The sequence below is a fragment of the Balaenoptera musculus genome, chromosome 10 (assembly GCF_009873245.2).
Source record: "Balaenoptera musculus isolate JJ_BM4_2016_0621 chromosome 10, mBalMus1.pri.v3, whole genome shotgun sequence".
Classification (NCBI taxonomy): domain Eukaryota; kingdom Metazoa; phylum Chordata; class Mammalia; order Artiodactyla; family Balaenopteridae; genus Balaenoptera; species Balaenoptera musculus.
In genome coordinates this window covers 17432827-17458010 of record NC_045794.1, presented here as the reverse complement: position 1 = coordinate 17458010, position 25184 = coordinate 17432827, and the positions used below count along the sequence as shown (strand labels likewise).

Here is a 25184-nt window from a genome sequence, read left to right as displayed (position 1 = left end):
ATGTCCCCTGCCTCTTGTTTGTAGAAAAGATGAAATCTCCCAGGCCTTCCTGAGTCACAAAAGAGCAAGCTCAAGCAGTAAATGATTAGGACAACAGAGTCACAGAATCTTTCCAGTGTCTGATGTACATCCCTGATTTGTTTTACAGATACTATAACTGCCACCAAAGAAAAAAAGCTAACCGCCTAATGACCAGACTATAGCCATGCCACAAGCTGCTCCATCTATGGCTAGCACAATTCTAAGAACTGGCTTCAGATAATGGGATTAACATTATTGCTCATGATAATCTATATTTTGTGGGCATCAAAATAATTGTAGTTTACTCTGCCTGTATATGTAAGTAGGCAACTAAAATTATCAGCAAAAAGATACTTCAGATCCATGTCGACATCTTCCACTTTAAGAATACAGTGCCCTATGTCGGCATGAAATTACAGAAGATGGACTTTCATCCCTAACCCCATGGAATGGAATGATGTCTGACAAGCAGCTCTTTTGCTCCTTTTCTGTTTGTCTATTTCTGTTCCCCTTAAACCTTAATTATAAAAATCAGATCACTAGGTAACATTTAACCTAACTCCTGACTTGTGCTCTACTTAATGCACACCATGCCTTGCCTAACCTGTTGATTCTTTTCCTAGATTAAAAGAAGTAGGAATGAAGAATTAAGTAATTAAAAAATGATTGACTCTCTATCCCCAGTGCCCCCTTAGCAAACTTGCAAGCAGACCACATGGGCAAGATAGCATCCAAAGGAAGATCAGGAGTAGTCAGCAGGTCTGCATGAAGTGAAAAAATGATGAATCTGACCTCCTACCTTAATAATTAACTGAGATTATTTCCCCTTTTTCCCTTTAAAAACTATCATGGCTGAGCAGAATCTTCAGAGATGGTTTTGGGATGAGTCTGCCTTCTCCCTAGATTGCTGGCTTTTCTGATTAAAGCAACTTTCCTTTCTACCAACACTTGCCTCTCAAATCTTGGCTTTTGAACAGGGAACAGCCAAACCTGAGTTCAGTAACACCCATTCCCTTTTGCATTTTAAATTTCTATTAAAGGTTATCTGCCCCAGCCTTAGAGAACTAGTCTGAGGGACTGTGAAAGTCCTCATCTGTTGTTTTACACAATCTCCCAGGCCTCCTGAGCTGTTTTGGGCATTACCCCCCTCAGCATAGAAGGAAGGTCCCGCACTCTGCATATGGGAAGAAATATTCCTAAGTCTTAAATTAAATTCTTGGAGACCACTGATCTTTGTTTTAGAAAGGATATAATACAAATATGATGACGCCTTGTTCTTACAGATTGATTCTAAATAGAACTGACAACGAAATTCTCTTTTAGGTCATTTAGTTCTCCTTTATCTCATTATTTTTCATTTACCACAAACATAAAAATGATATTTTACTTATACCTATTTAAAGAAACTTTCTGATAATTGGAAATCAATTACATTCAGTCTTTGAGCTTTGACATGAAAATTTATACCTGGAATTTATCATCTACGTATTTATCATACCTAGTGTTCGAATAGTTAGTGAATGGAAACCCATGGCAAGTGATTTCAGTTCAGGTTCAACATTTCTGAAATAAGATAAAGGCAAAGCAACATTAAGCATCTCTAAAATACCAGATTGAGCTAAATATTAAAGCATTTCTCAGTGTTGCTCTTCATGATCTAATGAAAATCCTCAAGTGAAGAGCAGATATTATTTAAAGTTATATTTTCAGTTGTTTTAGAAGGCAAACATCTGAATGATATTAACAGTTCTTATTTCTTTACTTATTCAATGTGTTACAATTTCAAGACAGTTTTACAAACATTTCCCCATTTGATCCTTAGGAAATCCTGAGATAGTGGTTGGAATAGACTTTATGATATCTATGAAGACAGTGATTTCGTGTGATCTGTTTAGTTGACACCTGCCATATGAGAGAGCAAATACTTTTATTTAGGTCTTGGTCTGAGCAGAACTCTTTTTACTACTTTATTTCTATCATTGCTGTTAACAGAAAAGTTGACTAATATGATTCAAAAACTACATAATATAACCAGGAAGGTCAAAAAAGGTATCTGTATTCTACTGTCTAGTGTATTTAAATGTCATTTTAAAGGTAGCAAATACACTTGTATCCTCTCTTAAAATTTAACTCACTTTTGCATTTAGAAAGTTATTTCCACAATTCCATATTTCTATGTTCAATGAGCTGATGATACAACCAACTCTGTAATAACCTAACACATATCAAGCAAAATAAATTACCTGACTGCAGTGGCAAGATGGGGGAGGGTGACTGAGGCTCAGAAGTTCTGTTTTTACTGAAATATTGAATTAACTGTTACAAAGGTTTATTTTTTTTCTTGAATGACTGTATGTGTTCAGAGATAAATAAATTTAGTCATTCAACAAACATTTGCCATGTGCCTCCTAGGAGACTCTATGCTAGTCTTTGTTATTGATATAAAGAGATAAGTCATGTTTCATAGGAACTAAATGCCTTAGATAAGTCATTCAACCTCTCTTAGCCTCAGTTTCCTTATCTGCTAAGTAGTCTTATCTTGTGTGTTGTGAGGGTACAATGTAATAAGCTAGCCTGCTAAACCTCAATTTTCTTTACACAAAATTGCCCCTTAACCCTTGTAGGAGAGCTACCCTTGAGTGAGATTCTCAAAAGTATTCAAGAAAGCTTATAAAAGTAAACAGGATAAAAAATTAAATTAAACATAGCATAATAAAAATTAAACACAGCAGAGTTATGTATTAAGAGAGAAAATGAATGGAAAGGGTTTTTTCTCTGCTTTTGCAAAAGACAGGGACACTTGCACTAGCCGAGCTGAGGACACAAAACACTATCCTTGAGGGCAGTGAAGCCATGCCAGTAAGTAGATGAGGTCATGTTATTCAAAGAGGTGGTTTCTTCCCTGAGGAAATTGTCATGAGGGAATCAGCCATGACAGTTAACTAGTCCAGTTAGCTGTCTCTCTCAAATATCAGATCTCTCACAAGGGCTTTTGGGAAGAGAGAGAATGCAGTTTGTTCCTGGTTGAATTCTCTGTGACAAGTGCCTGAAGTGTCACTTTTCATTGCAGTTGATTTTTTAAAGGATGCATTTGGCTTACAAGCCAGATGCAATAGAGGCAAAATTGAGATGTTTGTTATCAACTTGTATTTTTACCCAGGGAGAGGGCTAGTGTGTAGGAGAATTGAGTGGACTTGGGGATAGTGATAATATCTTCCTGAAAGGGAACTTGAAATCTTAGACAACTCAGTGGAAATGATAGACTTATGTGATATAATGACACACAACACACATACACACATATACAATGACAATCACACACACTCCTACATTCACATGCATGTACACTTACAGACCCTCACGCTCATACTTACATGCACACTCTCAACACACACACACACACACACACACACACACACACATTTTTATCATGTAAAATATTGGTCACTGCAGCATGAGTCCTACCTCAATCTGATATTGATCAGCTCTGTATTTTGATCAACATTTCTCAGGATGGATTCTCCACAAAAAGCACCTCCTATCATAGCCTTCTGTTTTCCCTGATTCTGTTCTTGCCTCCCAAAGACATATTTTCCACACAACAGCCAGAGTGATCTTCTAATTGGATAAGATAGTTGTATAATTCTACTGCTCAAATCTCTCTGCTGGCTTCTTAATACAATGAGAGTAAACTCCAAAGTCTTTATTGTGATCCACAGGGTCTGTGTTATCTGGACCATGCTTGCTCTCTCATTGTACTTCTTACCTCTTTCTTCTTCATACAGTCCTCCTGATCTTGTACATGTCAAGTATGTTCCACCTCAGGACTTTTACCTCCACTGCTACCTTCCCTGGATTGCTCTTCACCTGTTCATATCTGCATGATTTGTACCCTCAATCTTTATTCAGGTCTCATCAAATGACTTCCAATGGAAGGTATCTGAATTAGTACTGCTTCTCCAACCCCTCTTCTTTCTTTGCTTTTCTTTTTTCCTTTTTTTTTTTTCCTCATCAGGTTATTCTCATCTATGGTCTCCCCTTTCCCACACTAGGAGCACATCAAGTCAGGTTGTGACAGTGGAATGGGGATCCTAAAGCAGACCCTGCCATCGCAATTTACAGAGACAGAGGGTAATTAAAACCCTAGTTAGTGAAGATGAAGTGCGCCTCCTTCCTCACCAGAAGTTAGTGATGGAGGGCTCTGTCGAGGGCCTGAGCAATGTACTAAAGACTTGGCTGTTAGGCTTCTTAATGTTTAATTTTTTTGGATGCATGGTGATTAACTAATTGCATTTTACTGGAGATGCAGGCCCTTGACCTGGTGAGGCTGGAGGTTCAGATGCTCATGGAATGTTGTGGTCTAGTTTGGTGATCCATCTCTTTCAAAGGCTCAGACAGGTGATTGAATAAAAGCCCCAGAAAAGCACTTGGTAGACTAACCACACTTTGTAGAAGTGAAGTAGGATGTTTATCATGCACATCCGACAAGCTTTGACAAGCTTTAGCCTCAATTATTCTATAATATGTGGATTTCTTCACAACTTAACTATTCTTGCAGGGAGGGTAGCTTTTACTAAGAGGAAACGGGCTCTTATTATGAGTCGTCTTCTATAACTCCTGTCCAATTTTTAAAGATTCACAGGGTTGGTTGAGCTTTCAAATTCTTGGGAGGGAACAGTCTGAAACTACCATCTCTTTAAAACAGTGTTGTAAAAAAATGTTTTTGAAATTATTTTGAAAAAAGTTTTTGAAATTAATTATTCTTGCAGAAAAGTTGTAAGAATAGTACAAAGAATTCCTTCCTCATTCCTGTCACCTGTATTTCCAAGCATTAAAATTTTATTACCTTTTCTATATTTTTACTCTGATTTTTTCTTCCTAATGCTTAACACTTCTTTTTTTTTTTACGTATTTACATGCTTATTTATTTATTGTTTCTTCTGCTACACCCATCCACTTTCCCATCCCTCACCCCCACTGAAAGCTAATGGAAGGAGGGCCCTTAACACTTTTGTTCACAGTTCCATCCTTGGCCCCTAGAACCATGCCTAACATATATACTGAATGTGTAAATATCAACACTCCTGCTTAGTCTAGTTTTAATAATAGCCTTATGATGTAAGCATCGGGAAATCATTAATAGACTGAAGTTTATATTTTTATTCCACAGTCTACCTCACAAAAGTTCTCTTTCAATAAAATCAGAGGTTGGTGAGAAATCAATAAATGTTTTTGATAAATGGTAATGTTGATCTTATCACTTTCTTAAGATAAAATTATCATCAATGTTGTAACAGTTATCTCTAAAATTCTCGTTCTCCTCATAAAAAAATTTAAATTAAGAAGCCAAGACTTGTTGAGATGCAAGCTAATTTGGAGTTTTGAGACAACTTCCTGTAATTTAATTAATCTGTAATTTGGCAAATATGGAAAGCTTCTCCTTTTGAGTAGACAGTATTTTATGTTAAGGTGGAGCTTTATCTGTGGAATAAATTAGTATAAATAATTTGACAAGTTTTAAGGGTCACTGTGGAATTTAAACAACTGTAGTCTCAGTTTATAGCTTTATACTTATTTTAAAAAACATTAATACATTTGTTTTCTTTCCCTTCTATGTCATGCTGTTGGCTGACCGTGAACCTGTTGCTAACTACTTATGTCTTAAAAGTATAACTAGAGGTTAAGCCAGATCACCATATTTACACATATATATTTTAATACCTAAATGCAAGTCTTTATATGCTTTCACTTTTAGGTGATTGAATGATTAACTTCACCAACAGGCCTTGTATTACCCACTCCCTTCCTAACCCTGCAGTCTTACCTTGTACCATCTGTTTCACTCAGTATGTTCCAACCAACTGGCTTCTGTTCACTCCTCAAACACATCAGTTCTTTCCTGCCTTGAGACATTGGCATATAGCCCCTCTCCCGGTAAAGTTCTTCACTACTAACTTTAACATACCCTCTAGACCTTTAGATTGTGTCACTTTTTTTGAGAAGTATTTTCTGAGTCCTCTTCCTCACAGCTCCTCACCTCAATCCTAAATTTGTTTTTCCTTTTTATTCCCTTTAATAGCACTCTTTTTTTCTTAGTAGTACTAACGACAGTTTGTAATTACGTGTTTATTTTTAAGCTTATTTGTCTTACATAGGTCTTTCCTGTTATACTCTAAACTGTATGAGAACAGGTACTTTATCTGTTTTATTCACCATGGAGTATTCTTCACCAAGTGTGGTCTAAATATTTGTCTAATCAGTGAAGAAAAGAACGAATATTGCTCATGCATTTTTCTTTTCTCTACGAGGGTATTTGAGAGACTAGGTCAAAAGCCATTCTTTTAGCTAGGATTAAAAAGTTTGGAATATCACAGACTGTTTATATTATGTGATCTGGTTCCCCAATTTTTTTTCTTCAATGGAATCAATAGGTGATTCACTCTGACAGGCCCAACAGGGTATAAGGCATCTCGAAATGAGAAGTTCTTTTAGAATCACAACGGGGATTCTTTCACATTGAGGCAGTTGTCGATCAGTCTCTGTCTTAAAATTCTCATTAAGAGGAGAAAGTACAGAATCTAGATTTTGTAGTGGCAAAGGTCAAGGCAAAATTATTATTAATTATGGCAGTGAAGTATCATGAAGTATCACAGTAATCCTAAGAAAATGCACTCTTAGAAAATTTAAATGTAACAAAATATGAATTTGGGTTCCAAATATATTATGGAAAAATATGCACATTATTAGGTGTGTTTATAGTCTAATATATGTAAAACTGCTTTTAAAAAGTCATACTCACTTAAAAACCAGCATGATATTTGAGGTGCTTCCCAATGCAGAAGAAAAAAAGATAAATATTTGCACTACTATATAAACGTAAAATTTTCTTGTACATTGATCATTTTTGGGGCATTCACCCAACTTCATTGAGTTATTTCTGCTCTGGAAACCATTTACTTCCACACAACTACAGTTATGAAACATCTGAAAAATAGTTTTTGAAATATGACAGAATATATTTACAAAATATGACTGGGCTATAAATATATTCTATTATATTTAAAGACATCTCACTCATCTAAGCTAAAATATTTACAGTTTTTAAAGAAAACATTCTAACAATACAGCTGTTTAAGAATTGAAAGGCAAAATAGTTTCCTGGATTCCTTTCTAGACAAGAAAATGTAATTTACTATTAACTTTTCATACATCCCTAAATTAAAAATTAGGAAAGAATAGAAAAAAGTAATGTCTGAAACTCTGTAAATTATTTTCTCATCAATATAAAATGTTTAAATATTTCTCTACCACTCACTTTTATTTTCTATAGCACATCTACTTACTCTCTTTAACAATCTCTACAGAGTGTTAGTGACACTCCCTGGGTAGGATTGCCTAGGGAATCCAGAAAATATAGTCGATTGGAGGGGTCAAACCGGGTCTAGAGCCACCCATTCGAATGGGGCAAAGTCCAGGGCAAAATGGGCCAGGCACGGATGCTAGAATTCCACTTTGGCCAGCAAATACAACATCCGATTGCATAATGACAGATTATAGGATAGATGATGCCATTACCAGAGAGGTTCAACACAACAGAATACCCTAAAGGTTAGAACACAGCTAGAGAAAATTTAGGAACAAATGATTTTAGAAATTTAATTTGGCAGGAAATTTATGTAGCTAGATGGCTTTAATAAATTCTGTTCTGAGTCTAGGCTAAACTAAGGTTTAAGGGAAGTTTGAACCCATTAATGCTAAAGACCAATTACTGAAGGAGGAACTGGGGAAGAATTTGAATTCATACTTATCTGATGACCAAGCTTTACTTTTTTTTTTACTAAGAATTGTATGGAGAAATTCTTTATGTAGCAACCCTATCAGCCAATAAAACCAAACTTAAGTACAAAGGGCATTATTTTGAGTGATTAAGAAGGGATGACTTATTACTAAGAATTTGGTAAAAGAACTCCGCAGTGGTCCCTAAATGGTAAAGTATTAAGAAGATGATGTCTCCATAGTAGACAGAGCTCTCTTTAGGATTCTAACGTCATGTCTCTTCCAGCCCTTCACTCGTGGACAAGGTGGGACCATAGGTTGAATGGGGCACTCTCAATGAAAGGCACTATAGCCATGCATATGAGATATGGGTTTTTAAGTATAGTCTTTGGGCCATTTTTGTGCAAATTTATGACGCAGCTTCAAAGAATCTAGGTTCTTCAAAGTTCTCAGTGACCTTCATTAATGCAGTTAGTAGGACTATGGGCAAGAAAATAGTGGTAAAGTTTGAAAATCAAAGACAGGAGGTTGTGGTAGAGAGCAATGATCATAGCTGATAATATTGCTAATATTGGTGATAGGAAAAGAGCCCAGGAAATGGGTCCCCAACTTTGTGAGATATTCAGTGGATTGGAAGTAGAATAGAGAACACCATATCTGATGCCCAGCTATTGGAAGTTACTTGGGGGATTGGGGAGAACTCATAATTTGCATGGAAGGGGATATTTTGAGTGAAGAAGACAGTGGCACTTCTATGGGAGATTTTAGCAATAGGTAAGCAGAATATTAAGTTATCCTGTGTAGGAGAAGTGCCAACCTTGAAAAAAATCAAAATTGGAAGCCAAAAATTGGACAGTCAAGTGAGCATGAAGCCTTGATTAATTTCTTGAAAGTCAAAGGGTATTGAGCCTCAAGATAAACTCTCCAGAATCTATATGCAAGATTGCATATAGATGGTTGTCCTGGAAAGGCACCTAGATTAACAAAGGGTTGGCTCAGGATTTTCCCCTAGCATCTGAAGGGTAAAGTACTTCCAACCTAATGGAAATCATATCCTTTAGTCAAATGAGGTGCTTCCTAGAAATCATAAATGTTTTTAAATTTCAAAAGGTCATGGTATTATAAATGCAAGAAGAAAAGGTGGGAAGTAATCTCATGAGAATTCAAGCAACAGAAAAACCTGTTTGTGTCTCAAGCAGGATTTTATGTGAGGCTTTGTTTACACACCACAGCCATCACAATGACAGGCAATAATAGGAATATTTTTCTATCTTTTTACTGGTGACCTTAGTTGTAGAAACATTTGGTAAGTAATTATCAAAGTTTAAGTAAGTTAAATCAAATCTGCAGTTTTGATTAAGGAGAAGAAAGTAAAAAGTAATACTCACAACAGACTTTTTACTGCCACTTGAAGATTTGCATCCTGCTAAACAAGGTGATATGTAAGTTATTCCATTGTCCCCACAGAGTGGTTCCCATTGACTTTGATCACAATTGCAGTCAGAGTTGCAGTAAGAAAGTGGTACATTTATATGAGATGCCACTGGATTATTTCTGGAAATATATGATAGACATATATCAGAAAGAGAGAGAAAAGAAGAAGAAAAAGAAGAAGAAGAAGAAGGAGAAGAAGGAGAAGGAGAAGAAGGAGAAGAAGAGGAGGAGGAAGAGGAGGGGAGGGAGGGGGAAGGGGAAGGGGAGGAAGGAGGAGGAAGCAAAGAGAAGGGAATGGAAAGGAAAAGAAGGAGGAGAGACGAAAAGGAGATGAGAAATAAGGGAAAGGGTTGTCTTTAATTAAATAGAGATATTTGCTTGTCCAAAATAGCAAAGTTTATTTTTAGTGCTTATTAACTTTTTCACCCTTTATCTTTACCCAGACAAGATTTATGATGTAGAAAAAGTAAAACATATAAAAGAAACCAAAGAGGATAGGTAAGACATAGACAACAGGTCTTTGTGATTCTATCAAAAAATTACTCAAAAATCACTTCATTTTTCTGAGAATCGGTTTCTGTTCAGTAGGGTAATGACGTTAGACTAAGGGTCTTCCCAGCTCACTGTAAAGTCTCATGAATCTGTGAATGTTAATTAACTAGTTTGAATTTTTAAATCTATATTTTAACTACACAAGGAAAGAATTCAACGTGGTCAAAGCACAGTCCTTAAGGATCAGTTTTTAAAAATCAAGAATAATAGAATCAGTTGAGAAAGACTAGAAAAACTTCATATGCTTTTAAAATGAAACCATAACAATTTTATAATGATTTACTGTAACACATCGTTGTATTTATAAAATATAATCTTATAATATGGCTAAAATTATTAAATGGATTATTCATGTAATTAATTTTCTGCTTATAGATTTTTAAAAATTATTCTTTGTTTTTGGGGTAAAATCTTGATAAATTATCTTTGAATGAGAAGGTAATTTCATGAAGAAAGAAGAAGGTAGATTCAGAAATTCTGTAATCAATGATTTTACTAAAGCATCTAATACCTAATCCTGCTTGGGGACACAACGATGGACAGGGAGTGATTTAGCATAATGATTAATGACTCAGTCCAGACATTGCAGTCAGACAGTCCTGTGTTCACATTAGGTCTGCCACTTCACAGCAATGTGACTACTCTTTCTAAAATTAGATTTGCCATTTGTAAGTCATAAATCCTCATAGAATTTTTTTGGAAAAAAGTTAATTTAGTTGTTCTCAAACTTTCTGTTCCCAGCAGCCTGTCCATTCTTGAAAAGTACTGAGGACCCTAAAGGTTTTTTGTTCAAGTGGGTTCTACTTATTGATATACATACTCTACTAGAGATTAATAATAAGAAAAATTTAGTACATGAGAATGCACAAGCACACATATCTTTAGCCAACAGACTGATATTATCATCACATATCTTGTAGCCTTAGAAAATATCTCTATACAAGCACAGGGAAGTCTGTTCAATACTCTGTAATAACCTAAATGGGAAAAGAATTTGAAAAAGAATAAATACATGTATATGTATAACTAAATCACTTTGCTGTACACCTGAAACTAACATGACATTGTTACTCAACTATGCTCCAATATAAAATAAAAATGAAAAAAAAAAAGAAAATATCACTATATACTCATTAGAAAATGAGAATGAAAAAGAAAAATTCTATCTTGGTATTAATATAAAAATAGTTTAGAATTTGTTGACCATCTGCAAAAGTCTCAGGGACCCCTGTAGATTCTCAGACCACATTCTGACAACCTCTACAGTAGTTCATACTCTACAAACTTACCCCAGTGACTAGCATTTCATAAATGCTAAATATATTGATTCTGTTAATAGCCATCACTTAGACTATGAGTTCCATGAGGGCACTGAGGTATCCTATAAATTTTTTGACCTTTAAGGAGGCACTCAGTGAAATTTTATTGAATGAAAAAAGCCCATAGAACTCTAGCTGCTTTCTTTTGAATAGATAGCACAGTTACTGTGCTTGTTTCAGGGAACTGGCTTTAGGTTAAAGCCTGTATGCTTGTGCTGTGAAGTAGCATCGTTCACTGTATGACTTCAAACAAGTCACAGTTTCTCCAGGTCTCAACTAACAAAGGAAGAGGATAAAGGAGGGTCGGGCTGCATAATCTCCAGGATTCTCTTCCCTCTAAAGTTCAATGTTCTAGGTACTCTGTATTTTGATATACCAGAGTGAGTGTGGTCAATAGGAATATTCAACAACAAACAGGATTAGGAGGGAGTGGGGAGATAATTCAAGATTAAGTTGGCAAGCCTCCAAGAATAGGATGATGTTTAGGTAAGCAAATGTGAGAAGATTAGACAGGTTCAAGTTGACACCTCATAAGACCCAGAGTTTAAAAGCTCAAAGCCAACAATAAGCAGTGCTAAGGAGCATGGTTACTAAACTGTGATCCAAGGATCTTTGCTTGTTGCTTGAACGTGAACCTTCCTAAACTTAAATTGTTGGCTACATTCAGGAGATGATGAGAAATCTGCACAGGGATCTTGCCCTTGATTTGGGGTAGAGACTGTAGTACTAGGTATACTGCACAATGCGTGATAATAATGAAAAGTAACAGTTTTCTAGGTCTAATACACCATTATGTATAGAGTATTTATCAATTCTACTGCTAATGAAGACAATACCAGAAAAAACAGAATTAGCTTGCAAAAAAGGAGAATTCAGTAGAATTTACTGGTTTTCTTATAAAGATAATTGTTAAACATCAAAATTAACTGCAGATAAAGATTGTTCAGTCACTCTTGGAAATGTCATTTGTATTTCTCTCATGATTCATCCAAGATCATAGTGGTTAGGATTAAGAGTTTTGGAGTCAGAACCTTCAAATCTGAGTCAGAATCTTAACATTGTTAGCCATGTAATCTGTGTATCTTTCTAAGCCTTGCTTTCCTTATCTATAAAATGGGGATAAAAGTACCCATCACTCATTGTAAGCACCCCATAAATAATAACTATTACTATTACAAACTATATGGCTTTTCTTTAAGGAAGGAAAAAAAAGAACTTTTTGAGATCTTAAGAAATGAACGTTTTAAGAATTTATAAATTGAAATTTCTCTCAGTTAAAAGTTTAGTTAAATTGCCACTGCCTTGTTTGCCTTACTTTCTTTTACATTGGATGGTTTATATATTGTGCAATTGGTATATTGATATATATACAAACCCATCATAGGTCAAGGTTAGTCCAGCAACTGATTTGTTTTCACAGATTAGCGCAAAATTTAATAGGTGAAATAGGAAGGACAACATATGGCTACAAAATGAAAATTTCGCAATTCCAACCAAGGTAAATTTGAATTTTTTAATGATATATCCTCCTGTAAACATTCCAGATGCAAAAGTTGGTATGGTTATGAATCCTAGAAGAGAAAAAATGTAATTATATAAATATGGTTATTCTGAATGTCTTTACACATGAAACGCTGTATATCAACCAAAATCATCCTATCTTATTATTTCTTAAATAGAAGGCTGGCAGTCCAGGATGGAGGTAGAGGGTCAGTGCACCATGTGGGGGAGATAAAAATAATTTCTTCCTGCCAATGCTGAAGGTTTAGTTTCCTCAGTAGCAAAAGTCAGTGACTGAGAATATCTTTATGTCTGAACATATGGTTTTTATAAGGTGCTTTTTGCCCCCTCCCGGAAAACAACAACAAAATATCATCTTCCTGACTCTGAGACTTTTATCCCACCATCTAAAATCCTTTACATTTCCTTGAAATGAAGAGTTCCCATCCTTAAAAACTTACTACAAATTTGCCCAGTAGTTTAGAATTGAACACTTAAATTAATATCTCTTCTTTATTCATCTAAACACACACATACCCTAAGATGATAAACAGGTCTATACGTGATGTTAAAAATAGTTATAACTTTTCCATTTCATTGTCTTCCAAGATTGATTAAAGATGAAGATCCCTCTAACAAAAAAATTAGGCTGAGAACTTTATTAGGAGTTAAATTTACAGTTTTAACTTTTATCTTAAGTTCAACAAGCACATCCTACAGAATTATTTTTTTCTTGTTTACTTATGACCTATTCATATATTACTTGATAAATTCAGCTTAACTTATCAAATATTGGGTTTCTACAATGTGCTGGGCCCTGTACTGGGTATTCTACTGCTCTTAGGAATCTTATATTATACAGGGGTTAGGGAAAGAATAATATGAGAAAACCTTTCCTTCATAAAGAAGTCTCCATGTGTCATTGGAAACAGATATTGCAGCAAAAAACCTCTCTAAAATACGAGATTTGTATTGAATTATATAGATACCAATGATGTGTTTAAATTGATTTTTCTCCTGGAAACATCAATGTCCTATTTTTTGTAAGTATCTGGGTCCTGATTCAAAGTCCATGAAGGATAGAAGTATAATAATTACATTACAAAAGGATTTGCCTCAGAATCTCAGCACTAGATTGTAAGATCCAGTTATGCAGATATCATATCTACATGTTCCATTCACATGTCACTTTTCCTTCAGGAATTCATCTCTTCAAAAATAACATGAGCTGTAACTTCAAATGCAGAGCAATGATGATATCACAAGACCCATCGATTTGATAAAATTTGAAAAAATAAATGAAAATTATATTTAATAAAATGTGAAATTGCCTTCACAACAAAATGTCACTTGGAGCTCAGTGACTTAGTAGCATAGCATTTATCAAGCAAACATAAACAGGTCTTACCAAACAAAATGCTAGTCTCAGATGCTGACTGGCCATACTGCTGTTCTACATATTTGAAGACATAAGTAATAATTCCAATATGGCTGCTGGCTTGTAACAGTGTCAAAAATAATGTTATAACATACAGGGGATTGGTAAGGATGTTTTTCAAGGACTGGAAAAAACCTATAAAAACATAAAAAGAAAGAAAATATTATAATGCAGCATACATATATATTAATATCTTACTTGTAAATATAATTTATATAAGATTTAAAATTCCATAAATATATAGCACAGAAAGTCAGAATACCCTGCAATCCTACTAACAGTTTTTTTAAAAAATATTCTTCCAATTTTTTCCATATGTGCATTAATATTTATTTAGTTAGTTCATTTTACTCCAAAATGGGATCAAACATACATGCTGTTTTAGTAAGTGCTTTGTTCACCTCGTATTTGGTTATTCTTAGCATTCTACCATACAACTGCATACATCATTAGTTCATTTATTCATTCATTTAGCAAACGTTTGGTTTTTAATTGGGTACTAGGCAATATGCTAGGCACTCAAGAAACAAAAGTGAATGAAATGCCATGTCTCTTTTTTATTAGCACTTAATAATATAATCATTATATTAATAATATAATTATTAACTGGAAATTTATCTTAGAGATAGTATAATCCAAAGCTCACAGAAATAAGAAGACTAAGGTTCAAAAATCATAAAGTTCAATTTAGTACCAGGATTCAGATCTCTTGTTTCCTGGTATATAGCTTTTCTACCATAAAATCCTGCCTCAGTAAATCTGGCAGTATTATCCATCAGCTTTCTTAAAGACATATTGTGTCTCAAGTGACATTATGACAACAGTAGGGCAAAAAACCCATGCCTACAAACAAGTGTGTAACAAATCCATAACTTCTGTACCTAGCAAGAATTATGTGATCTGGGTCTATGATCACCAGGTTAACTAGCTGTAATGAGAGTTCAAAGTGGTAGAAACCACTTAGAAAAACAGTGGGAAGTATCAGAGTCTAGCAAGACAGAACCAGATATGGTTACTGAGATATGGATGGTGTGGACTTTGAAAGATCTTGTGCTGTAGATCTCTAAAGGTTTCCATTAGATATGATCAGAGCCAAACCTTCTATCCAGTGGTAACTAAGAACTAGTTTCATCTGCTTATAATAACAAGAAAAAAGATTAGAGCAAAGGGCATAGAAGAAGAAAAAAGAAGATGTAGGGAAATGTATAGCAGGAATAAATAACATTTTAAATTGTTAGGTCAAAATGCTAAACTTCTCTCCATGGGACTCCCCAGTCAGGAAGGACGATTGACTTGTGAGGCATTCTAAGTGAGTTGTGATGTTTGATCGAAAGAAATAGGGTATATGGGCTCACCAAATCATTGAATTTTTGAGGTGAGTGAGAACTTGGATGTCATCTGAACTTCTACACAATCATGATCCACTATATATCTTCAATAATCGGATCAATAAACAACTCATTAAGTTGACTATCTCAGAAAGAAATTGCTCATTTTTGGACAATTCTCCTTGTTTACAAATTGTTTTGTAATGAACTGATATCTTTATTTCTTTCTAACCAACTAGTCTTGTTTCTACTCAAATTAGATATTTTATTTTCTCACGAAATGTTCTTAGTTATTTCATCCATTCCTAATAGCACATAATTAAGAACCTCTTTACTATCTTATTTTGGTCACTATCTTACAAACACAGTTGATAACACAGATGATGTTTACAATCGCCCTATTTTTGCATCTTCATTATCCTCTCCATTTTGGGGGGCTCACAGTCACCCACGTTCCTTATTTTTAGATAATCCGCTACTTTTTATGGATTTAATTTGCTGCAGTGTGAAAATAGCATAGACCAAATGAAAATTTATTGGAATGGTATTTTTAGTGTGCATGTTAAATTTCAAAGACTCCTAAATCAGTGGTGTGCTGGTAAATGTTTAACAACTGATTCTTGGGAAAACAACGTTGATTTGAGTATTTCCCAAGTTCGGTAATAAATGGTGGTAACTTCTCCCATCATGGCCAATTTCAAGCTACCAATGTGACTGAAAATTTAAGTCTTCTCTCATGAGTCAACACAAGTCACACCATTGCGTTCGGATTAGAGTGATGGAGAGGAGAAAGTAACAATAAAAGGAGTGAGGGGAAGAACTGATGAGAGGGAGAAATTGGGCTCCACCTGACAAGCTCTAATGTCACTTCAACTTGAAAAGGTTGTCAAGGTTCAGCCATTGCTTTGCTTTGACTCTTACTATCCCACCATCTCTGTGCAATCTGAAAACTGCACTATTAACATTGTTTCAACTATCTTGCTCTGACTGCTGCTGGATCGTTCCCCAAATTACTGCTCCTAAATTGTTCTCCATTAGCCCTCGGGGCTTATGTTTGAAAGGAAGGGCACTATCAAATGGTGGAGGGCTCTTATTCACATGACTGATTACAATAACCTTAACTACTACTGTTGCTTGTACTTCATTTTTTAATATTTAGGTAAGCAATTTTTTTCTATATAATTACAAAGAAAATAATCTTACTCTATCTAGAGAGAAACTTCCTCTGATTTCCTTCTCCATACTCCATGTCTCCACCTAAGAATAGTTAAGTTGCCCAATTTATAGGCAGTCATAATTGTTTATATAGGCACTATATGGCAATTGTCTATATATTTTTCAGTACAACCCCATTATATTGTAAATACTTGGAAAACAGAGGCAATATTCTATTACCAGGGCATAGGATGCTTCCTGGTACTATTTGTGAAAGGAAAGAGAAGAAAGAAAGAAAGAAAAAGAAAGAAAGAAAGAAAGACCTTTTAATCCCCATAGTTTGTACTATGTAATTTGGAAATGAATATATACTCTTTGGTTTACAAATAACAGATATTTTTAGCCTTTGATTGGTTTCTCCCTGCCACAAGCCTAATCCTCTTCTCTTCAGAGTTGATATGTGTTCAGAAAATATTTACAAATTTTAGTAGGAATCTTAGAAGAATAATTTAGCCAAATTTAGTAAAGAAGAAAGCGAACTTTATTTAGATGACTTGAGTATGACTTATTATTTTGGAATATTCACCCCTCCCTTTCACTGGGATTAACAATTCCAAATTGACTGTAAATGTGAAATACTTACCAGCTACAGTTCCACTAACATTTTGCCCCTGCTTGGTCAAATGAGCCATTTGACTCTTTTCCTCATTTTGCACAGGCAAAGATACTGAAGCTTTTTTTTCTTTCTTTGGTTTATCCAAATTTTTGGGCAAGAAAAAAAATGGTATAGAAGAAATAATGGATATTAGTCCAGCCACAAGGAAACCAAGCCACCATGCACCAACCCAACGAGAGTCCTTAGGAGTTATTCTGATAGTGCCTAGAATAAAGAATTAGAAGAAGCCAGTCAAAAATCATTTTGAAATGCAAGAATTTCTGGTAATAATTGTAATAATTGCTGTCCTCCATAGATGAAGAAAGTACATGATGTTTCATCAATTCTGAGACACTCTTTTCTTTTTCTCACACATTTATCTTTGAAATAAGGGTAAGTCTAACATTTAATGACATCCTACAATTGCTCTTGTCCAGGAGTCAGTCATGACATTGTTGTCATTGCCTGAGCCTGTGTGAACTTGGTGGCTTTTCTGGTGACATGACAACAGAGGCCACCATTGAACAATTGAAGCCTGCAAACTATTTAAGGGCCATTTATGGAAAGCATGATACTCATTGTCTGAAAACTTCTATTGGCACCATCTCCTGAGGTCAAGAAAGCACTAGCAATGAAATTTACAACACTTCGCAAGAAATTCTCAGAGCCAATAGTGGGGTTTTTTCTCCCTAGAACCTGCATTTCCAACTCCTTGGCAGCACAGAGGATGATAATGGTGAAGATATACGTATAATGAAAATCTGAGTTTAAAATTTAGACTCTAAATTTTAGGGATAATTTAACCATTTTATTTCAATAATATTTCCCTTTAAAGCTGTGTGAGTGCCATGTATGTGCTATATCTAAACAAGTATAAATGAGCTGTTTTAGTAAATATAAAGTTTCAGTATATATTTAAATTTATAAATATAAACATTCTAATAAGAAAGCACCACACACACACACACACACACACACGCACACACACACACCCCATAGATGTTTGAAGCAGAATAATGGTGTTGTTACTCTTTGATCTATAAGAAAACTCTTTAACGTGAGAAAACATTGACTTGATATATAGAAATAAATTATTAATTATATGTACTGAAGTGGTTTTCAAATATGCACAACTCTGAGTTTAAAATTGATTTACATGTTCATATTATTCCGTAATCAGCAACTCTGACAGACTGCAGAAATGATTGATAAAATCAGTGACTCCATCTACATGCTAAGTACTTATTCATCATCCGTCAGAAATGTCATTTTGATAACATTTTTTTGTGTTCTATCCCTGGTGTACACATAGGAACTAGAGGTCATAACCTGGCTAGACACAGCCCGCCAAAGTGTTTTCTTTTGTTCACACATTGTTTTAAAAATTGAAAACTTCCACATGAAAACCTGGATTCCAGGATTTTCTTGAAAACCAATCAGAAGATTTTGTCAATGCTGGATCCAAATTTCTTCATGAAAAGAATAGGTTGAGGCTGAGCAGTATATGCACTTTCAGGTGTGTGCAGAGGGCAGTTCACCACCACCAGTTCTTCCAAGTTTAACCACCACACCGAACACTCTTTATTCACTTATGTTATCTCGTTGGCTCCTTTGGCATTGGAGTTTGCCAAAATGTACTTCACAATATGTTTACATCATACCCATAACTGAATAAGAGAAGATATAATAAGGTCTAGACGTTCAGTGCTAGAAATGGGATCACCATGGACCTAAATACTGTGAATAGTGATTTCTGACTATAGAAAAGAGGTTACAAATCTATCATTCTAAAGACTTTAACCATTTATTTCTGGGTGCTTAGTGATAAAAACAAGGATGAACCTGGAAATGAACGAGTAGAAACACTTGGAATGTGAACCTACTCTAATTCACACATCCAAAATAGAAGACATAACACATTCCATCAGGTCCACGTTTTAGCTTTATATTAAAATACTTTCAGATTGTGGTTATTGTTGGTCTGCTGTGATGTCTACTCTATGTAGTCCTGGTGAAATAGAAAATCAGATTTGTTTATTTCTAAACACTAATTACTTATCATACGTTAAGTCAGACATCATACAGTTATGTTCTAAAAGAGATGGAAGATAAGTGGCACAAATATTTATGGCTCATTGTGACAAGGGCTACAATAAAGGCATGCTCTTGGTGATTAATAGGGACACTTAACTTGGGGCCAGTAGGAGGTGGTGAAGTAAGACGTCTCTGAAGAGGAGCCACATATTGGAAAAGACTTTAAGAACTATGAAAATAGAGATGGGAGAAAGGGTAAATGTGGGGAAGTGACATTAGTAGGCACATTGAGATACCTGCAATTAGTTTGCAATTATTTTGGGTGAAGTAATCTTAAGTTTGTTAAATTTTCTTATTTTGTGCTTAGTTGTAAAAGCCTGATGCAGATAGGAGCTGAATTTTATTTTTATTCTAGTTATTAACACATTACCTATTTGTAACTTTTGACAATTAGTCAGCAAAGGGCCACTGAAAGAGTGAATTCAGTTATTTGAAAGAACGGTGTCATGTACTTGAAAAGCATTATCATGTTACCTTGTTCTGATTGTACTTACTCAGATCTACGTATCCAATATCCACATACATTTTAGAAAACAGAGATACCAGTAAAAAGCCAACGATTGGACCAATCATTGTTACTGCAAACAAATTACCTAAAAATATCACAAAACATTTTTATCAAATGACAATAATACATGGTTCTTATTCAATTTTTTACAGTAATACAGTACAACATATTTCTCTAAATAAATTTTTAAGTAAAAGAATGAGTTTAGGAGCACTGTTATTTCAAGGTACACCCAGGAAAATTAACCATAAAATCTAATATTTTCTGTACATTACCTAAATAAAAAGAAGAATGTCCTTCTTTAGCAAAATCATCGATGTAAGAAATCCCCAAGGGTGTTATGGGCGTTTCCCCAATTCCACGAAGCATATTACCCAATAGAATATATATCCACATATGTGACCCAGATTCCTTTTCCCAACCTACATAGACAAGAGAGTGTTTTATCTTAAACATTAATTTTAGCATTCCTGTTGAAAAGTCAACTAACTTAACCCTTTAATTATTTCATTTAAGATTTTTTTTGCTTTTTTTCTAATTATAAAATGATTTATAGTCACGTTACAAAATTTGACAATACAGAAAATCACAAAGAAAACAAGTAAAAATTATCTGCCATCCCTCCACACACAGAGTACCACTTCTAATGTTTGTTTATATCTTTCACATTTTTAGTGAACATAAAAATATGCATAATATTCTTTATGTTCTCATATCAGAATTTTAATGACTGCATAATAGTGTGCTGAATAAGTTTCATCATTTATTTAATCAATTTTTTCTATGTACTCACACAATATTTCTAATTTTTCATTCTGTTAAACAGGGATGCCATGGCTATAACGGTAAATAAATCCTTCTGCACATTCCTGATTATTTCCTTAAGATAAAGCAATAAAAGTAGAATTGCTGATTTAAGCAGATGTGCATATTTTTGTTCTTTACCATATTGAAAATTAACCTCCAAAAGAGAAATTTATACACTCCCCATAATACATAAAATGTGTCTTTATCCTCTACCTCATTTCTTTTTATTTTTAATCTTTCCTATCTAGTAGGTAGGAAAATCTTTAACTAGTACTATAATTTATAATTAAAACTCATGATTTGTGTTATAATAGGTAAAAAATTTTTAATTGGTGTAATAATTTGAATTTTTCTTAAAGAGTAAAGTTGTTTTAACATATTTATACCACTTCCTCCTCTTTATATTAATTGCATATATTCTTTGCCAATTTTGTATCAAAATATTCCTCTTTTCTTATTACTTCTAGAAGGTCTTTATATATAATATATATTAACACTATGATTTTTGTCTTACATACATAAGATGCAAATGTTTTTCCTATTTGTCTTTTAAATCAATTTTGCTAATGGATATCACAATCGTTTTTTAACGATGTAATTAAATTGTTAAATTTTATAATATTTATTAGTGACACTAATATTCACTAGTGCCAGTTCAATTCTTACCTTTTCCCACTATCTCCAGTGATGTTCTATTGAGTGACAAATTTTGATTAATCAAACAAGTTGAGAAGCTTGATGTTGAATTCTCTGATGGATTAATAGGGGTGTCTTTAGAATACCTGTAACTGTAAGAACATCACTATATTTACTGAGCATTTTCACTTTTCCCAGAAATACAGAGTAATTTTCCCCTTTATTTGCACCATTCTCTTCTCCAAATTATCAGGATACTCTGTCAGTTTCTCAGCTTATATTCTAGGAGTGGTGATGGGTAACAGTGAAATGGGAGTGTTCACTAAGAAATATGCAATACTCCCCAGGCAAGGTGGAGTACCATGTTGCTCTCATCCTAGAAGTGCTTATATTCTGGTCAACATATGAAATATCTTGGTTTCATGCTTTTAAAAAACTGCTAACTGTATTTATCAATCTTTTGAATTATCTTCAAAGATGGTTACAATCTAAAATTTCAAAATCAATTTATAATCACACACAGTCATATGCCTGACTCTTCAAAACTTAGTTTAAAAAGTTCTAATCCATCTCAATTTGATAAGGAAGCACTTAATAGGAACAATAGAATGGACCTAGAATAGGGACAAATGCTGATATTTAAAAATACGTGAATGGACCGAAAGGTATTATGCTTAATAAAATAAGTCAGGCAGAGAAACACAAATACTGTATATTTTCACTTACATGTGGAATCTAAAAAAAAAAAAAACAAACAAATATAACAAAACAAAAACAGACTCACAGGTACAGAGAACAAACTAGTGGTTACCAGTGGGAAGAGGAGTGGGGGAAGGGGGGAATATAGGGTAAGGGCAGTTAAGAGGTACAAACTACTAGGTATAAAATAAAGAAGGAGACCTTCAAGATGGCGGAGGAGTAAGATGTGGAGATCAACTTCCTCCCCACAGATACATCAGAAATATAACTACACGTGGAACAACTCCTACAGAACACCTACTGAACACTGGCAGAAGACCTCAGACTTCCCAAAAGGCAAGAAACTCCCCAAGTACCTGAGTAGGGCAAAAGAAAAAAGAAAAAACAGAGACAAAAGAATAGGGACAGGACATGCACCTCTGGGAAAGAGCTGCGAGGGAGGAAAAGTTTCCACACGCTAGCAAGCCCCTTCACTGGCAGAGACGGAGGGGGCTTCGGAGCCACGGAAGAGAGCGCAGCAACAAGGGTGCAGAAGGGAAAGCTGAGAGATTCCCGCACAGAGGATCAGTGCCGACCAGCGCTCACCAGCCCGAGAGGCTTGTCTGCTCACCCGCTGGGGCGGGCGGGGGCTGGGAGCTGAGACTCGGATTTTGGAGGTCAGATCCCAGGGAGAGGCCTGGGTTTGGCTGTGTGAACACAGCCTGAAGGGGGCTAGTGCCCCACGGCTAGCCGGGAGGGAGACCGGGAAAAAGTCTGGACCTGCCTAAGAGGCAAGAGACCATTGTTTCTGGGTGCGTGAGGAGAGGGGATTCAGAGCACAGCCTAAACGAGCTCCAGAGATGGGCACGAGCTGCGGCTATCTGCGCAGACACCAGAGATGGGCATGAAGCACTGAGGCTGCTGCAGCCACCAAGAAGCCTGTGTGCAAGCACAGGTCACTATCCACACCTTCCCTCCTGGAGCCTGTGCAGCCCACCACTGCCAGGGTCCTATGATCCAGGGACAACTTCCCCGGGAGAACACATGGTGCCTCACGCTATTGCAACTTTACGTTAGCCTCTGCCGCTGCAGGCTTGCCCTACATTCCGTACCCCTCCTCCCCCAGCCTGAGTAGCCAGAGCCTGCGAATCAGCTTCTCCTTTAACCCCCTCCTATCTGGGCGAGGAACAAAAGCCCTCAGACGACCTACACACAGAGGCGAGGCCAAATCCAAAGCTGAACCCCAGGAGCTGTGCGAACAAAGAAGAGAAAGGGAAATCTCTCCCAGCAGCCTCAGGAGCAACGGATTAAATCTCCACAATCAACTTGATGTACCTGCATCTGTCGAATACTGGAATAGACAATGAATCATCCCAAAATTAAGGTGGTGGACTTTGGGATCAACTGTAGACTTGGGGTTGCTTTCTGCATCGAATTTGTTCCTGGTTTTATGTTTATCTTAGTTTAGTATTTAGAGTTTATTATCATTGGTAGCTTTGTTTATTGATCTGGTTGCTCTCTTCCTCCTTTTTTTTTTATATACAGATATATATTTTTTTTTCCTTTTTCTCTTTTTGTGAGTGTGTATGTGTATGCTTTGTATGATTTTGTCTGTATAGCTTTGCTTTTACCATTTGTCCTGAGTTCTGTCTGTCTGTTTATTTTGTGTTTTTTTTTTTTTTAGTATAGTTTTTAGCGCTTGCTATAACTGGTGGATTTGTTTTTTGGTTTGGTTGCTCTCTTCTTTCTCTTTCTTTTTTTTTTTCTCATTTTAAAATTACTTTTAAATTTTTTAATTTTTAATAATTATTTTTTATTTTAATAAGTTTATTTTAACTTCTTTCTTTCTTTCTTTCTTTCTTTCTTTCTTTCTTTCTTTCTTTCGTTCTTTCTTTTGTTCGTTCTTTCTTTCTCGCTCTCTTTTCTTCTGGGCTGTGTGGCTGACAGGGTTTGGTGCTCCAGCCGGGTGTCAGGCCTGTGCTTCTGAGGTGGGAGAGCCAAGTTCAGGAAATTTGTCCACAGAGACCTCCTGGCTGCACATAATATCAAATGGCAAAGGCTCTCTCAGAGATCTCCAACTCAACGCTAAGACCCAGCTCCACTCAACGACGAGCAAGCTACAGTGCTGGACACCTTATGCCAAACAACTAGCAAGACAGGAACAAAACCCCACCCATTAGCAGAGAGGCTGCCTAAAATCATAATTAGGTCACAGACACCCCAAAACACACCACCAGACGTGGACCTGCCCATCAGAAAGACAAGATCCAGCCTCACCACCAGAAAACAGGCACTAGTCCCCTTCGTCAGGAAGCATACACAACCCACTGAACCAACCTTAGCCACTGGGGACAGACACCAAAAACAACGGGAACTATGAACCTGCAGCCTGTGAAAAGGAGACCCCAGACACAGTAAGTTAAGCAAAATGAGAAGACAGAAAAACACACAGCAGATGAAGGAGCAAGGCAAAAACCCACCAGACCTAAGAAATGAAGAGGAAATAGGCAGTCTACCTGAAAAAGAATTCATAATAATGATAGTAAAGTTGATCCAAAATCTTAGAAATAGAATAGAGAAAATACAAGAAACGTTTAACAAGGACCTAGAATAACTAAAGAGCAAACAAACAGAGATGAACAACACAATAAATGGAATTAAAAATTCTCTAGAAGGGATCAATAGCAGAATAACTGAGGCAGAAGAATGGATAAGTGACCTGGAAGATAAAAAAGTGGAAATAACTTCTGCAGAGCAGAATAAAGAAAAAAGAATGAAAAAAAATTGAGGACAGTCTTAGAGACTTCTGGGACAACATTAAACGCAGCAGCATTTGAATAATAGGGGTCCCGGAAGAAGAAGAGAAAAAGAAAGTGGCTCAGAAAATATTTGAAGAGATTATAGTTGAAAACTTCCTTAATATGGGAAAGGAAATACTCAATCAAGTCCAGGAAGTGCAGAGTTCCATACAGGATAAATCCAAGGAGAAACATGCCAAGACACATATTAATCAAACTATCAAAAATTAAATACAAAGAAAAAATATTAAAAGAAGCGAGGGAAAAACAACAAATAACATACAAGGGAATCCCCATAAGGTTAACAGCCAATCTTTCAGCAGAAACTCTGCAAGCCAGAAGGGAGTGGCAAGACATTTTTAAACTGATGAAAGAGAAAAACCTACAACCAAGATTACTCTACACAGCAAAGATTTCATTCAGATTTGATGGAGAAATTAAAACATTTACAGAGAAGGAAAAGCTAAGAGAATTCAGCACCACCA

The 25184-nt window shown here is 35.5% G+C and overlaps 1 protein-coding gene across 2 annotated transcripts in view; it reads right to left on the bottom strand.

Annotated features, from left to right (window-relative positions):
• Nucleotides 1-25184, bottom strand: part of LOC118901904 (solute carrier organic anion transporter family member 1B3-like) — a 69887-nt gene that overhangs the window by 4978 nt on the left and 39725 nt on the right. For both annotated transcript variants that reach the window (XM_036865693.1, XM_036865694.1), the window contains 9 exons: nt 21254-21375; nt 20056-20202; nt 19767-19865; nt 17167-17403; nt 14011-14175; nt 12478-12673; nt 9186-9351; nt 6821-7005; nt 1520-1584 (listed from right to left, as the gene is read on the bottom strand). In XM_036865693.1, coding sequence (XP_036721588.1) covers nt 1520-1584; nt 6821-7005; nt 9186-9351; nt 12478-12673; nt 14011-14175; nt 17167-17403; nt 19767-19865; nt 20056-20202; nt 21254-21375 — 1382 coding nt within the window. The remainder of the gene's footprint in view (nt 1-1519; nt 1585-6820; nt 7006-9185; nt 9352-12477; nt 12674-14010; nt 14176-17166; nt 17404-19766; nt 19866-20055; nt 20203-21253; nt 21376-25184) is intronic.